The sequence below is a fragment of the Nematostella vectensis genome, chromosome 3 (genome assembly GCF_932526225.1).
Source record: "Nematostella vectensis chromosome 3, jaNemVect1.1, whole genome shotgun sequence".
Classification (NCBI taxonomy): domain Eukaryota; kingdom Metazoa; phylum Cnidaria; class Anthozoa; order Actiniaria; family Edwardsiidae; genus Nematostella; species Nematostella vectensis.
This window is the reverse complement of record NC_064036.1, coordinates 7,272,435-7,288,158: the sequence shown is the minus strand read 5'-3', so window position 1 is coordinate 7,288,158 and position 15,724 is coordinate 7,272,435. Positions and strand designations below refer to the sequence as shown.

The 15,724-nt window shown below is 41.5% G+C and overlaps 2 protein-coding genes across 2 annotated transcripts; one reads left to right on the top strand and one right to left on the bottom strand.

Annotated features, from left to right (window-relative positions):
* The first annotated feature begins 1,165 nt into the window (after positions 1 to 1,165).
* On the top strand, positions 1,166 to 4,839 carry LOC5513659 (melatonin receptor type 1A-A). The gene is made up of 2 exons (XM_048725637.1): positions 1,166 to 3,365; positions 3,433 to 4,839. Exon 1 carries the CDS (start codon positions 1,409 to 1,411, stop codon positions 2,606 to 2,608), a length of 1,200 nt encoding a protein of 399 aa, XP_048581594.1. The 5' UTR covers positions 1,166 to 1,408; the 3' UTR covers positions 2,609 to 3,365; positions 3,433 to 4,839.
* Positions 4,840 to 9,605: 4,766 nt separating this feature from the next.
* Positions 9,606 to 15,684, bottom strand: LOC5513658. Its single transcript, XM_001633819.3, has 5 exons — positions 15,460 to 15,684; positions 11,416 to 11,585; positions 11,257 to 11,338; positions 11,034 to 11,171; positions 9,606 to 10,199 (listed from the first exon to the last, which is right to left on the bottom strand). The coding sequence occupies exons 2-5, from the start codon at positions 11,575 to 11,577 to the stop codon at positions 10,162 to 10,164; spliced, it is 420 nt and encodes a 139-aa protein (XP_001633869.2). The 5' UTR covers positions 11,578 to 11,585; positions 15,460 to 15,684; the 3' UTR covers positions 9,606 to 10,161.
* Positions 15,685 to 15,724: the final 40 nt, after the last annotated feature.

Sequence of the window (15,724 nt, the reverse complement as noted above, 5' to 3'; positions counted from 1 at the left end):
CCTTAGGGTTAAAATTCATTTTGCTGTCGAGCACCCCCGTCTGTTTTTCTCGAACATATCAAACATATTCCCCACGGATAGTGTCCTTCGTACGTATTGCCTTATATTGATGCCCATATTTAGACGAGCTAAAGTTTTCCGGCTCTATGATCTACAGAAAACATGGTTAAAAATGCTGATTCCTGTCAATTTGACACTCGCGACTTGCCAGAGCACCTGTACCTAGCGGAAGAACGTTAGAAATAGAGAAAGTAAAGTCGGACGCAAAGGTTCGTTGGCGTCCAGAGATTCTTGCTTCGGTATAAGATAAGTAGGGTTAGAAGATTCCCCACTAGAGCGATAAAAGATAGGCATCTCCATGCTGTGGCGACTATGACAATTTCCGCGGTACTTCTAGAAGCAAAATCCTTTAACATTGAATCAAGCAGAGTAACAGATCTCGACAGGTTAGTCCTCTGTCCATGGTTGTCGAACTAAACGCAGACTGGGCTAGCGTTTCGTCTTGCCCTTAGTGGTGCCGCGATATGTTTGTAAATTTATGCTTACCTAAATTAATAACTCACCGGCGCCGATCGCTTAATATGGCAGTGGTGCACACTTCCTGTGATTAACAATGATATTACTTTATTTAAAAAAAAAAAAAAAAACTAAAAAAAGCACACACACAAACATCTGTTCAGGCAAGCATCTTATTTTGTCCACAAAAGACGCAGGTATCAAAGATTTTCAATATAAGATCTTATTCTACGTGGATAAAAAAAATTTCAGCAATAAGAATGAGTTACAAACCCGTCCTAAACTTGTTGACACTTTCACTAATTCATAACGTTAGGATGAAGAGAACAGGAACAGTCAATAATGAACTCATTATTCTTGAAGACAAGGGTCTTTTCATCCCAACATGTCATCAAATTTAGAAGTGAATGCGTAAAAAAAACAGAGAGTAGTAGGATATTACTAAGGAATGTAAAGATAACAAATGCAGTTATTTGACATTTCAATTTCACTGGGCACCTTTTTTTCACAGAAAACAATGAGATCTTATATTGAAAATTTTCATTGTGTCTTCCCCCAACATCTAAAATCTTTTTTGAAGCAGTGGATAAAATAAGATGCTAACCTGAGCAGATGTTTTTTTGTGTGTGTTGTAAGTCAAAATTTTTAATAAAGTGCTACCATTGTTAATCGCAGGAAGTGCACACCACTGTCATATCAAGCGATGCCGCGCACTGATGAGTTATTAATTTATGTAAACTAGCATTTCATTTTCTAAAACAGTTACATCTACAAGGTTGCAGTTAACAGTACAGTACTTTGAGTAAGCTTGAAAAGGACATTAGCCATATACAATTATCGCCAGTTGAGGCAAGACCGAACACTAGCCTGGTCTGCGTTTAGTTTGACAACCATGGACAGAATGACTAACCTGTCGAGATCTGTTACCCTGCTTGATTCAATGGTAAAAGATTTTGCGTCAAGAAGTACCGCAGAAATTGTCATAGTCGCCACATCATGGGGATGCTTATCTTTAATCACACTAGTGGGAAATCTCCTAACCCTACTGATTTTATACCGAAACAAGAATCTCTGGACGCCAACTAACCTTTTAATCGCTTCGCTCGCTGCGTCCGACTTTACTTTCTCTATTTCTAACGTTTTTCCGCTAGGTACAGGTGCTCTGTCAAGTCGCGAGTGGCCGTTCTCCTTTACAACCTGCCAGTATCAAGGTTTCATATCGATAATGATGGCGACGCAGTCGACGCAAACCCTCGGATGCATGGCGCTGAATCGCTTCTACCGAGTCGTGAAACCCAGAATGTACCCACAAGTCTTTAGTCTTAGGAATACGATCTGTGTCATCTCGTTAACGTGGATCTTAGCGATGTTTGCACCCGTCCTTTACCTCGCATCAGGACACGAATTCGTTTTTATCCCAGCCAAAGCGTTCTGTTACATGAGTTTAGCCAGTGGCTCCATAACAGCATTTATAGTCGCAACTTATATCGGTATTCCTGCCCTTCTCATCGGCTACTGTTATCTACGCGTCTATCTCGCGGTGCGTAAACACAAGGCCAACCTTTTTCAAGCCAACACCACCATCAGCCCTGCAGAGATCAAAGTGACGAAGACTTTAGTTGTCACGGTGCTTGTGTTCATGTGTTGCTGGGGTCCCATCTTAATCATAGATGTGATTGATGTCATCTCAGGACGCTGGGTCATGCCGAGATGGGTTTACATACTCTACGTGTTCTTTTCGGTCATCAGTAGTTCGGCAAACCCCGTTATTTATGTTTTCATGAACCCGACATTCAAACGAGAGTTTTTGAGCATATTGCGCTGCAGATGTCGTCATCACAACGCTGTTGGTAGTAAGAGCCGCGCCAATCCGTCACAACCACGGTCAATGGTCACGACCAAACAAGCAGCTGTTGGGGATAATGGTGAGTCAGGCCAGTCCATTGAGATCACGGTAGACAAGCAAAACAACTTTCAAATCAAACAAGCAGCTGTAGAGGGTGATGTCGAGTTAGCAGCGCCAGTCAGTCCAAACCAACAGATCACGTTAGACAAGTGCAACAAACTTTTAAATCAAACAAGCAGCTGTTGAGGGCAACGTTCCACTTTGCAGTTCCAGACAGTCAGGATTATTATAAGGAAAACTTAATAAATGAAAGGCATTGAAAGAATAGATAACAGTTATTGTGTGGATAAAGATATGCTTTCTAGATCAACAACATCAACAGATCGACGTAACAGCGACAGATCGACGTAACAGCGACTCTCTTAGCGGAAAGGGTATGGGAGAAGTTTGCCGCGATCTTCAACAGCTGTGTGTCCTGGCTGGTCGCCACGAGTATGGCGAGTTTGTTAACAAATCTGTGCTTTCGGAGCAGAATTTGAATATTGAAGTGAAATTGGTTTTGATGAAATCTTCAAGGATCCCACTAATATGTTGCGAAAGGTTTTTTCCAAAATATTGAGTTCCTAGCGAGCTAGAAGCAAATTAGTTCAGCTTGTAGGACTGCCAGCCAGCCAGGATGTGCTACCTTTTCATGTATGGGGGAAACGCCACAGCGTAGCTCTCAACAAATAGTTTAGAATTTAATCCACACTACATTGAAGACACAACAATCATTACGAATATTATTGAGATTTTTCTAGATTTTAGCTCAAAGTAGAATTAACGCAAGGCACTTTAACTCTATATGTTTACTAAAAACTAAGAGTAGTGTGATCACACAATGTGAGCTTGGGGTACCCGTGCAAGCGTTGCAAATAAATAATACAGCGAAATCATAATCAATCCAAGTTGAGCACGATTTTCCACAAAGTGGTAAAAGTTGTACCAATAAAATCACCTATTGGTATGGACCAGGCTTGATCAGGGACCTTCTAAGTATGGAATAGGCATGATCAGGAACCTTCTACTAGGTATGGACCAGGCTTGATCAGGAACCTTCTACTAGTAGGACCAAGCTTAATTGGGGAACTTCTATTGGCATGGAGCAGGCGTGATCAGGGACTTTCTAGTGGAAAAGACAAGCCTTAATCAGGGACCTTTTTTTGTATGGACCAGGCTTGATCAGGGACCTACTAGGTATGGACCAGGCTTGATCAGGGACCTTCCATTGGTATGGACCAGGCTTGATCAGGGACCTTCTACTGGTGTGGACCAGGCTTGATCAGGGACCTTCTTCTGGTATGGACCAGTTTTTAATCAGGGACCTTCTATTGGTATGGACCAGGCTTTATCCGGAAACCTCTCTCCTGTTGATATGGACCCGGTTTGATCACGGACTGTTTACTGGTATGGCCTTGGCTTAATCAGGGACCTACTAGGTATGGACTAGGGATGTCCAGGAACCTTCTACTGGTATGGGCCAGGCTTAATCAGGGGCCTCCTGTTGATATGGACCCGGTTTGATCACGGACTGTCTACTGGTATGGTATTAGCTTGATCAGGGGCCTACTAGGTATGGACTAGGGATGTCCAGGAACCTTCTACTGGTATGGGCCAGGCTTAATCAGGGGCCTCCTGTTGATATGGACCCGGTTTAATCACGGATTGTCTACTGGTATGGTATTAGCTTGATCAGGGGCCTACTAGGTATGGACTAGGGATGTCCAGGAACATTCTACTGGTATGGGCCAGGCTTAATCAGGGGCCTCCTGTTGATATGGACCCGGTTTGATCACGGATTGTCTACTGGTATGGTATTAGCTTGATCAGGAGCCTCCTGTTGATATGGACCCGGTTTGATCACGGACTGTGTACTGGTATGGCATTAGCTTGATCAGGGGCCTTCTGTTGATATGGACCCGGTTTGATCACGGACTCTCTACTGGTATGGTATTAGCTTGATCAGGGGCCTCCTGTTGATATGGACCCGGTTTGATCACGGACTGTCTACTGGTATGGTATTAGCTTGATCAGGGGCCTGCATGGTATAAACTAGGCATCCCAGTCAAATGACGGACCAAGAAATTTGATGGGGATAGGAGGGTGCAGAGAACTAAAAAACGAGACCCAAAAACTGCAAATATTGCATGGGAAAGAAATATTGCATGTACGCACTCACATTTTTTTTATATACCAAAATAAACCCCACAGGCTCAAGGCTTACGGGAAAATCGAATCACACAGAAACAAATGTAACGTGGTCGTAGGAGACGTAAGAAGGCAAGAAAGAGAGCTAAAGGTTTGGGTTATTTCTGAGCTCCTTTTAATGTAATTGAGTCTAAGTACACACCCCGAACTCCGGGTCCAATTACAATATGATTGTGTCAGCTTAATTACACAACTAATCACTCAATTAATGAGAGTGGTTCAACAAATAACGTCACGTAACAAAACTCGAATAAATGCTTTATACGAATAAAAAGAAAACGCTCAATGTTCTAAATGACAATTACTGAAATCGAACTGGCAGCTTAACAACCCTTCCACTTCGCGTGACGACAGGGGCACTTGCTATCCCTTGCGTCGCTGGAGGCTGCTTCTGGTGTATTCCCTCGGGGTCTCACTTATTTTTGGTTGCGGTAGCCCTGTTGGCGGAGAAGGAGGCAGAAGTCATTCTTGTGATAGTTGTAACGGTTCATCCGTTGGAGGTTTCATATCCTTTGAGTTCGGCGAAGATGCCGTCTGTTTCTGCGGAACTTTCTGCCATCCTCAGTGCGTACATTGTAAGATTTTATGTCCACCTTTCTTTCCACGTGTGCTTTGGTCCAGGATTTTCCTCTGCCAATTCCTCTTGGGGACTCTACGCGCACAACATCACCAGGCTGCAGTTCCTCTAACTCCTTTGCGCTTCTGTTGTAATAGTCGCTTTGCTTAGCCTTCTGCCCTATGATCTTTTGCTCGACATTATCTGGAATCTTAGGGTTAAACAGTCGTGTCGACGCTATCAACAGCGTTTTGGTTCTCCGACCAAAGATTCTCTGCGCTGGCGATGAGTTAAGACATTCTGATGGAGTCGAGCAGAGCCATGTAGGGGTCACTTTTTGTTTCGAAATCTTTCCTCATCAGCTTCTTGGCTGTGTTAACGGCATTTTCTACGTTGACATTAGATTGAGCGTAAGTCGGAGAATTCGTAACATGCTCGAAGTGTAGTGATTTGAAAACTCTAGGAAATCCTCCGATGCAAAGGGTTGACTATTAGCACAGATCACTTGGTCGGGTATGTGCCTTGAGAAGTGTGCGTTAATCTTTCCGCGATTTCTTTTTTTTTTGCAGTCGAAGAGGTTAACCGGTCAACTTCAAAGAAACTTGAGTAATAGTCAACAGTGACAAGAAAGTCTTTGTTGTCAAGTTCAAACATATCTATCCCTACCTTTTCCTATAGTCGGGATGGTATCTCGTGGCAGATCATTGGTCCTTTGCCTTGCTCCGCTTGGTATCCATTACATGTGTCACACCTTGCTATGTAATCTTCGACTGCCTTATTCATACCTGGCCAGTAGATACTCTCTCTAGCTCTCCTCAAGCAACCTTGAATACCAATGTGGCTAGAGTGCAGCTTCTCTAACATATCGTCTTTCATAGATGTTGGTATAACGAGTCTTTTACCTTCGAAAATGAGCCCGTTTTGTAGGGTGATGAGCTCATATCTAAAGGGAAAGTAGTCCCTGAGACAGACTTGTAGGTCGTCTTTCGCCAAAGGCCAGCCTTGCCTTATCACTGCCTTCAACTCCCGCATCACATCGTCTGCTTCTGTGGCGCGCTGGATCTCTGCCTGCGTTTGGCTTGAAACTGGAAGGTATATTTTACCATGTTAATCGACTTGGTGTCTTTCTCGGTTTCACCTCTCTCTTCTGCTACTCCTGTTGGTGGCACCTTATATGCTCTGCTTAGAGTGTCGGCCAGTACCATTTCTGTACCTTTCTTATAGCTCACTTCCAAGTAAAATTTTTGAAGTATCAACGGCATGCGTTGGAGTTGCTTAGGGGCGCTAATCAGGCTCTTCTTAGATATACTTTCAAGCGGCTTATGGTCTGACTGTACCTTGACTTGTTGGCCGTAGACACATTGTTAGAACCTCTCCACTCCGAAGACGATAGCAAGCATCTCCTTCTAAATCTGCGCGTAGTGTGTCTCCGTTTCCGTCATGGAGCGTGATGCATACGCCACTGGCTGGCCATGTTGCATCAGGCAAGCACCCAAGCCTCTGTCAGATGTATCACGTTGAAGCTCAACACTATCTGTCGGGTCAAAGAACTTGAGGACCGGTGTCTCGGAGATTCTCTTTTTAACTGCTTCGAAACTGCGCTCCCGGAACCCCACTGGAAACTGTTGTCTTCCTTGAGTAGATCTTCCTTTGGTGCATCATATACCAATGGAACGCGTGCCACCTTGATACTCACGTAACAATGTCACAAGTGCATTTCAGTGCATCATATACCAATTGAAATTCGTGACACCTCGATACTAACGTGACAATGTCACATATGCATTTCAGTGCATCATATTCCAATGGAACGCGTGACACCTCGATACTCACGTGAAAATGTCACACGTGTCCTTTGGTGCATCATATTCCAATAGAATGCGTGACACCTTGATACTTACGTGACAATGTCACACGTGTCTTTTGGTGCATCATATTCCAATGGAACGCGTGACACCTCGATACTCACGTGACAATGTCACACGTGCATTTCAGTGCATCATTTACCAATGGAACGCGTGACACCTCGATACTTACGTGAAAATGTCACACGTGCATTTCAGTGCATCATTTACCAATGGAACGCGTGACACCTCGATACTCACGTGACAATGTCACACATGCAATGTGCCAATAGCATGCGTGACACTGATACTCGCGTCACATACCCTGTTGTGACACACATATCCTTTGAGTGAGAGAGAAAACGTATTATTCCCTTTTTTAATAGTGCGTGACATATCTAACCTTGAAAGAGGAATGCGTGACTTAGAAAGGCACCTGCTCTCTCGCTGTAGTACGAAATCATTGCATGCATCATTATTTAAACGCTGCGGGTATAATATCAGCAAGCTGATAGCGTGATAAGCTTGCGTAAGGTCCCTGTCACGCGTGCCCTATGTGTAACACATGTCATGAGAGTGCGTGACATGCATGTTTTAAGTACATTTGCGGTAATCTTGTGGTACGTAAGTGTTGATTCTTGCATACAATACGTGTTAGAAATATGTACTTGATGAAACCGATAGATCTTTTGCTCAAAAACAATATCATTTAGATATTTACCCCCGAATTAGAGAGAGTGCCCCACATTTATTCAAATCAAATGTTTCCTCGTAGTTTCACCAAACTCTCAGAATAGGTGCTGATTTGCTAGTCAAAAGGTAAAGAAAATTTTTGAGATAATGGCTGCCATGATGTTAATTGTTAAACAGTGTCAAGTATTTTGAGAACATTTAAATTGCGATGTTGACTGGGTTATAAAAGCTTTTATTGTAACAGTCGATTGATATCAAACCTGATTAATTCGAAATCGGAAATCGTTTGGTTTACTTCCCCATCTCCGAGCGTCTGATAGATCTGATTTCATGCGTCCATTTCACTTTGTTAACTGTTTATAAATCGCACTTTCTCTCAAAAAGCAACAAGTAACGCTCTAGTCACCAACTGGCAATAGACACAACAAAAGAGATGTTCGGATGGATCGCGATTATTGATTACACCGTGTACTGCCCTGTGCGAGGTACGACGCACCTGGTACAACCGCGCCCATCACACACCGTAATGCGACCGTGGTCGCGAAATAACCGCGCTCCATTCGCGCTCCAACCACGTGTTAAGTGTCGCACTTGGTGCGTTCTATGATCGATCTAGCTGCACGAATATTCTTCATGACCCTTGCGTGTTTTTCGTTTTCGCCCTTATGACTCTAGGTTTAGCTAAGCCTCACACTCCCCCTTTTAATCACAATCCTCCGTTAATTTTTTTCACTGATGCAATATAGATGGCAATTTTTTCATTTAGAAAGGCGGTTAGCTATGACCGCACTTGTGTCATAAAATGGACGCACTCGCATTTGTTGTAAAGATACTTTCTCTTCGTAGATACAAAGACCCCTCTTGTACTTGTAACTATTTTAAGAGAGGCGAATATAATGGCATCGCTGTTGAAATAATAATATGTTTTAGGATATAGTGAAAAGGGGGAAAAGTAAAACTTCAAGCAATCGTCTTGAAACACGCTCGACATCCCGATAAAAGATTAGTCAGTGACTTGTACTCTGAGCTCATATGAAATTCATTTTGCCTCAATCTTTTCTAAAATGCTATATACCCGATTGAGGATTATATATCAAAATTGTCAGTGATTTGAGCAAATTTAAACAAACCATTTCCACTCCCGTAATCGGTGTCACGTTTAATATTTTTCGTCTGTTTTCACTTTGCTTTTTTCTCAGGCTTTTTTTCCTCCTAGCGGCCTCACCAAAGCTAGGGAACATCTGCCTTTGGTCTATCACTCCTTCCTGTCGCTACGAGTGAAAAAACACGCATCTACCGAATATCTCGTACAGTTTTCAAGGATTTTTACTAAAAGAATCCTCGATCGCTTAAAGATTTTATGCTTAAAGGATGTATTTTAGTCAGAATTTGCATCCAAAATTCTTATGGCTCTTTTGTATGCTCCAATCACGGCTTTTTCACCTCGCACCCAAATTAATTTGATTTATATTTCTCATTTCCCTGCGAATGGCGCGATTGGTAGTTTGTCGCCTTTCAAAATAAAGGCGAAACAAATGGAAAAAAAGAGCAATTGTCCTAGCTAGTGAATGTTTCCCGGCGTCCTAATTGCCTTAACATTACTTTCTAATAAGACGACCATCACCTAGTGACTACATCTCGCTCATGTCTAAGTCCCAGCTATATTTACCGATTCACAAGCGTCTTAGACACAAAAATAAGAAAGACGTTTGATTTATTTTGATGATGTCCAACTGCGAATGTTTGAAAAGCTGATCGCATGTAATTCTAGGGATTATTCAATTGGAACAAGGGATGTCGAAGTGCATATTTTGATGAAAAATCCCTCCTCAAGGAATCGAACCAGGGGCGAAATCTTTCCTCGTTTGAGGGTTGTGGCTAATGCAATTTACGACTCATTTTCGACTCGTGAATAATGTTTTTATTGGTTAGAATTTCGCGCAATTGTTCTATTAGAGTTCTCATATTCTAAAAAAAGACACCTAGATGATACAATAGCGCGTTGACTTACTTCAGAAGAGCATTCTCTTTGTTTGGAGCGCAGGCCCCTTGAAAAGCCAAGTATTTTTTCAATACTTGTTTTTTATTGTTGTGAGCGCGCTTTAAAGATACCTCACAACACCTAGGTATTCTTTCAAAAATAATCAAAACTATTGCTGTCTAATTGTGCACTTATCAGACTATTTACAATTGATTTTGGCTATTGCATTCTGTCGTTGTCCAAAGTACTGTTTTGGGTGGTTTTTTTTTTCTCAAAAGTCTTTTCTTCTTGGAGTTCTCGGTGGTTCGTCCCGTATCACGGGGCGCCATGGGCATTTTACCCAACCACCATTCTCGTCACCACGCAGACCAATCTCACGTGTACGCCTGCAATTATCCTGCCAGAATTTATTTGAGTTCGGTCCTAGTGTCGCTCCAGCAGATTTTCGTGGCCATTTAATATGCAATAATGCATGTGTTCAAGAACTGGTGTCCTTTCTTTCATTTGTCATAGATGCTGCGGATGACAAAGAAATAAGGCAATCAGAAACGCGTAAATCTCCATGAAAGCAAACAATCTAAGAACAGTGTTTATCTGTCAAATATCATAATGTGCAATAAATGCTAAAATTATACGTTTAACCCAACGTCCCCTCTTTGCGCTATTTGTAATGTCACTCTGTATTCATTTCTCCGTAATCTAGTTGGCAAAATCATCCACTCGAGCTTTCTATACTCTGTGTGCAAGTGTTTGCAATCGATAGCTCGATTGCCGCTCGATCCTACTCGCGCTACTTTCGCTTAAAAAATATATCCTGTCCCTTCTATTCACCACAAACTTTATATACCCATTGACAAAATGAATTGTAGATTCTGTTTAAATCACTTTAAGGGCCATAATAAAATGCAATACTGGCATATTGAGATCTTTTCGAAGAGCGTTTTGGTCGCTTGGAGACGAGACCAGAGAGATGCAAAAACTCTGCAAAACTTTTTAAAATCCGCTGCGAACAAAGACACAGGCATTATAGTGCATCCAGGCTATTTTATGTATAGATCCTTGCCGCTTTTAGGCGAGAAATATCCCGATCTAACTCAGTTCGCTTAGCGTTGTTTCCAACAGCCAGGTGGTGAGTTCCGCGCACGGAACATATGTTGTTTTCACCCATTGCAGCTGCAGCTAGCTCGAACTAACCGGATGAGAGGACAAGCCCTAGAAAAATTTTCCCGTCGAATTTTCTCTCTTACGCGACGGTTTCTGTACTTCCCCGCTCGAGCCTAGCCCCCTTGACCGCCATACACTGCGAGAATACAAACACTAACCCAGAAGCCCGCTCCAGCTCTTACTTACCTGTGAATTTCGGCCGAGTTCTTGGCGTATGTCTTTGCCTTTTAATCATATATGAGGCGATTCGCTGACGCTTCTCCCGAACGCTTGATCGAGGCTTTTCCACCGTTGCCGACTCTGTATTGGAGTTGGAGCTCTCGCCTGAAATAATGCAAAGCATATACCGTCAACTCGAATCCTAAACTCCCGCCTTTTTCTTCCGGGAGCGAGATGTAGCGGCGCTTACCTCGGCTACTGCTATCGGGCTGCGTTCTTAGCGCGTCTTGAAGCTGCGCGATGTATTTGATAGCTTCTTCGATAACTTGGATCTAGAGCAGAGAATAGAACTTTTAGCGCACTGCTTTTCCTGCAATTGTATACGTAAGATTACCGGTACAAAACCTACCTTAGATACACGCGATTTACTAGCCACGGACGGAACTAGCGAGCGCAACCGTGAATATTCCATCATCTTTATTTTCCTCTTATAGCTTCGTACGCAGTTCTTCAGTAGCCGTGTTCTGTAGTCATCTGTGCCTGCTCTTGGTACATTTTCTCTACTAGACATTATTTTATCTACGAAGAAAAGAAACAGCATCAATTCCCCGCATGGCACCGTCAGACCCGGCTAAGCCCGGCGCTAGCGAACTCTCCGAGAAGTCAATTTATCCCAAACTCTCTCCACGCGCGACCAAAATAAGCCCTCGTATTTGCGCCACGGCAGCGTACTTACTTTAAAACCTTTATAGGTTTTCGGAAGAAGGCTATAATTTTTTCAATCGTGTAGATTCGTTTCTTCTCTCGGTATGATCTAGTCCACTTGGTTTAGGGACAAACTCACGAATGAAAAGTTCTCTTCTGGCGCTCACTATAAATTACCAATATTACAATTACCGTGTGTGCACCTGTAGACCGGCGCCAACACAATGAATTATAAACACAGCCTTCCTCGGCCAATCAGAGGCCGTCTTTTCTTGCCTAACCATTAAATTGAGTCAGCTCTCGACCAATCACAATGAGTCTTTTATGACTGACGAACCAGTGACATAAAGGTAATGGAGTGAGTGTAAAACAGTCTCACCAAGTCACCGATTCGTTCTGCATTTTTCTCAAGACTGTATCGTTTTCGCGCGAGGGTTTAGGAATACGTATTTGTATTATATTTTTTCGCGTAGAAGAAATAGCAAAATTGTGACGATTGCAGTCAAGAGTACGTTCGCGGTTAGGAGAGATTATAACAGATAAAGGCCAGATTGACACGACTGGAAAGGGGATAGTTTTTTTTAACGTTCCTGCGTAAAAAGTCTTCGTTACCTAGCAATAAAAAAGGGGGCCGATTACTTTGGTAATATCAAAAAGTAGCTTTTAGTTGCCTGAAGCGCTTTGCTTTGTGTGCTAAATGGCAGGTCTCTATGGAGAAAACTAGCTTTCTTAGACACGAACTGGTATTAAAGTTTCATGAGTACTACTCGCTAGAATACTACAGAGAAAGACTAGGAGAGAGGTCCCCGCTTTGCACAGCTGCCTTTGTTATTGTTTATTATTAAACCCTGTTTTGCGCTCGTTATAGTACCATAAAACCGCAAAGAAGGCTATAAATGGCCAAAGACTGATGTTTACAACAGCCTTTTTCATCCTTGTACTCAAGCCCACGTTCCCACTGCAATATCAATGTATCGCTTGTTTCTCCCTAAAGTTGAACCCACGTGGGTACTGTATTACGCAGCTGCGAGAGCCTGCTTTGGGAAAATACTTGTTTTAATTTCGCTCGCACATTTTTGCTGGTGGTCAGCTTTTCCTTAGAAACTGTGGATGGATTGTTGTGCTGTTGTGAAAAGCTGGTACTGAAAAAGGCTAAAGCCATCTGGAGTGCGCAGGAAACATGAAGTGTTAAAAAGTTTCCATAATAACAGTTTGTCCAATTAAATTTTCTATTAATTCCGTATTTTATTACTATCTAGACTTTTTGACATATCGATGTTAAACTCCGATCTTTTGATTGTTACGATGTATAAGAGTTAGATATATTTCCCATCTCTCAAATAGGATGGTCATAGTACTTATCAAAAAAGCGATTTAGAAAATTTATTACATCTAATTAAATGTCGCAAATTATTGTAGCCCGAAACCCACTTAACTATATCCTTTCCGGGTCTTTCACTTGGAATACTTTTTGTTATTTTCCCCCATAAGCCGAAAACAGTTACCTCTCGATTGTTTTACAAATTGAATCGCAGTTCGTGCCATATCTGCAATTCACTGGCAATTCTATTAATTAGAATCTTAAACAGGACCTTGTCATTGTTGTGAAATTGAATCGTAAAATAATTGATAGCCCGGCTTGTAATAACGTCTTTCCCGCTTTCCAGCCCTGCCGTCAGACAGCACAAGAACCATAGACGGGCAAATCAGTCAAACCAAATATTGAATCAGTTCTACCCTCGTAAAAGGGCTTCTCCCGCTGAGGGTATTGTTCTTATAGCTTTGTTAAACTGATTGCTATAGTTTCGACACGTTTTGTTGCCTAGTTTCGATACAAAGAAATACTTTTTCTTTGCTTTCAAAAGAGAGAGTTTCGTTCGTGAATCATGTTTTTTTTCGCAATCTAGTTTTCTAAATCATAATTGTTTTTAAGATATATTAATCTATCTTCTTATTAATTCGATAGCTCTATTTTCATTGAGCTATAAGCACTCCCTCTATTTTTCTTGCTATCAGTGACAGTAAAAAATTAATACGCTGTCTTAACAAGTAATTTTTCCATATAGGGCGCGAAGTGACACTTTTTAACTTCCTTGGCAACAAAGTATGACCATTCGTTATGATATTAGCAGGAGCTCAAAGTTCCCAGTTTTTTATATAGAAAATTTAGTGCTTTGCTTAGAGAAAATGTTATCTTAACTACAAGCGCATCACCTGCCTATATCGCATAGCCAATGAGCGCTCAAAGCACTTGTTTTAAGAATCCTTAAAAATTGAAGTTTTTTATCTTTGAAAAAACTGTAAATGATAAAGAACCTGCCGGCCGGCATCGGCAGTTTGCTAAAAGATCTTCTCACTTTAAATCGCATTCAAACATCACCACAAATGGCTTTTAAAGTTCTCGGCTTTATGTTTTTTGTTCAACAAACATGGCTATGTTTTTGTTTCAGCGATTGGCAGAGATAACACGTGGTGACACCGGAAGTGAAATGCTTTGGAGTACCGGAAGTTAGTTTGCAGTTTTATTTGCATTTTGTACAAGAAAGCCTAGCAGCTTCGCAGCAGAGCAAATTCATCTGGCATCGTATAATCATGTGGCTTTTCTTCTTTCAGGGACTCGTTTTTTTTGCTTGTGTTGTATTGGTGCTTGGGGCAAGCTCGTGCAGGTGAATCCAGAATCGGCCTTTTTAGGCTTTCTGCTGCGTAAACAAAGGCGGCTTTTCGCCAAAAATTATTTACCATTACCTCCAATAGAGCCGCTTATAGCAACATGCAATAATTGAAAATAAATTTCCATCATCAATAACCTTTAGCGCTTCCTAAGGCTGTTTTCTTTTTTATTTAAAGTTGTGTCTTACACAATTAAGCATTCGTTGATTTATTTTTTTGCTAGCATTGTGAAGGTGGTGTAAACGTTTCTTTTTATACACACACATTATAAAACCATAATCGAATCACACAAGAGAACAAGCTAAACAACTGGATTAATACAACACTTTTATGACATATTCCGACAACAGTCAAACTAGAAATCAAAATTAAGTATCAGTGGAAGCGTGAGTCCGTAATAAAGGGAACACTTCTCAGTCAGATTGTTTTTCTGCCCTTAATCAAGGGTTGTCCTTAACAGAAAGATGTCCGTAATAAAGGGAAATGCCTTTCAGTTATTTTGTATTCTGTATTTCTGTCCGTAATAACGAGATCTCCACAATAGCAGTTTGTCCGTAATAAAGGAAAATACTTCTCAGTCATTTCTTTGAATTCTAAATTTCTGTCCGTATAACATGGTTTCACTAAGGTGAAGGTTGACTGTAAATGGTATACCATCGAACTACCTGATACCAGAATTCGCAAAAAAAGGAAAAAACTGCGAGTTACAGCCTTTTAGGATCTACATTTTGGGAAGATCTGTTTCTGCTCCAAGCTTTAGCTTTGCCACCAGTGGATCCAAAAATCCTATGAAATGATTTCTTAAATAAGACTGTACCCAGTCAAAGGTAAAAGAAATCAGTCCTCAAACAAATAGGTCAGATTTCTGACTGGGTTTATATCTCGTGGAAAATCCATTAAGTTTCAAAGTTTATCACTGTCGGTATAAAAACATATGCTGACATCGCTAAGCTAAGGAACGGCCAGAGTCCGCTCGGAAACATCGTCAAATGGTGTACGAACAGCACATTTTGCGCCAAGCAAAAGGCTACTGTTTTTTCTGTTCGCGCATTTGATAGATTAATGAAAGGGTATTTACCTTGTGGGCTGCAGTTTCTTGTAAAACTTGCTGTTGTTGCCTCCCCATACAAGATCACTTTATAAAGAGCTAATTGCGAAAGTGAAACATTCTTTTCCCTTGAAAACTTATCAGCCTTTGTGGGTATTTTCACTTTCAATACTGCATTTGTGTTATGCTGAGCATGTGCGTGCTTTGTATAATTTATTTCTCTTTCAGTTATCCATGTAGACCTGTTAACGTATGAGTAGTATAGCCAATATGTCTATGGTAATTACACCACCAC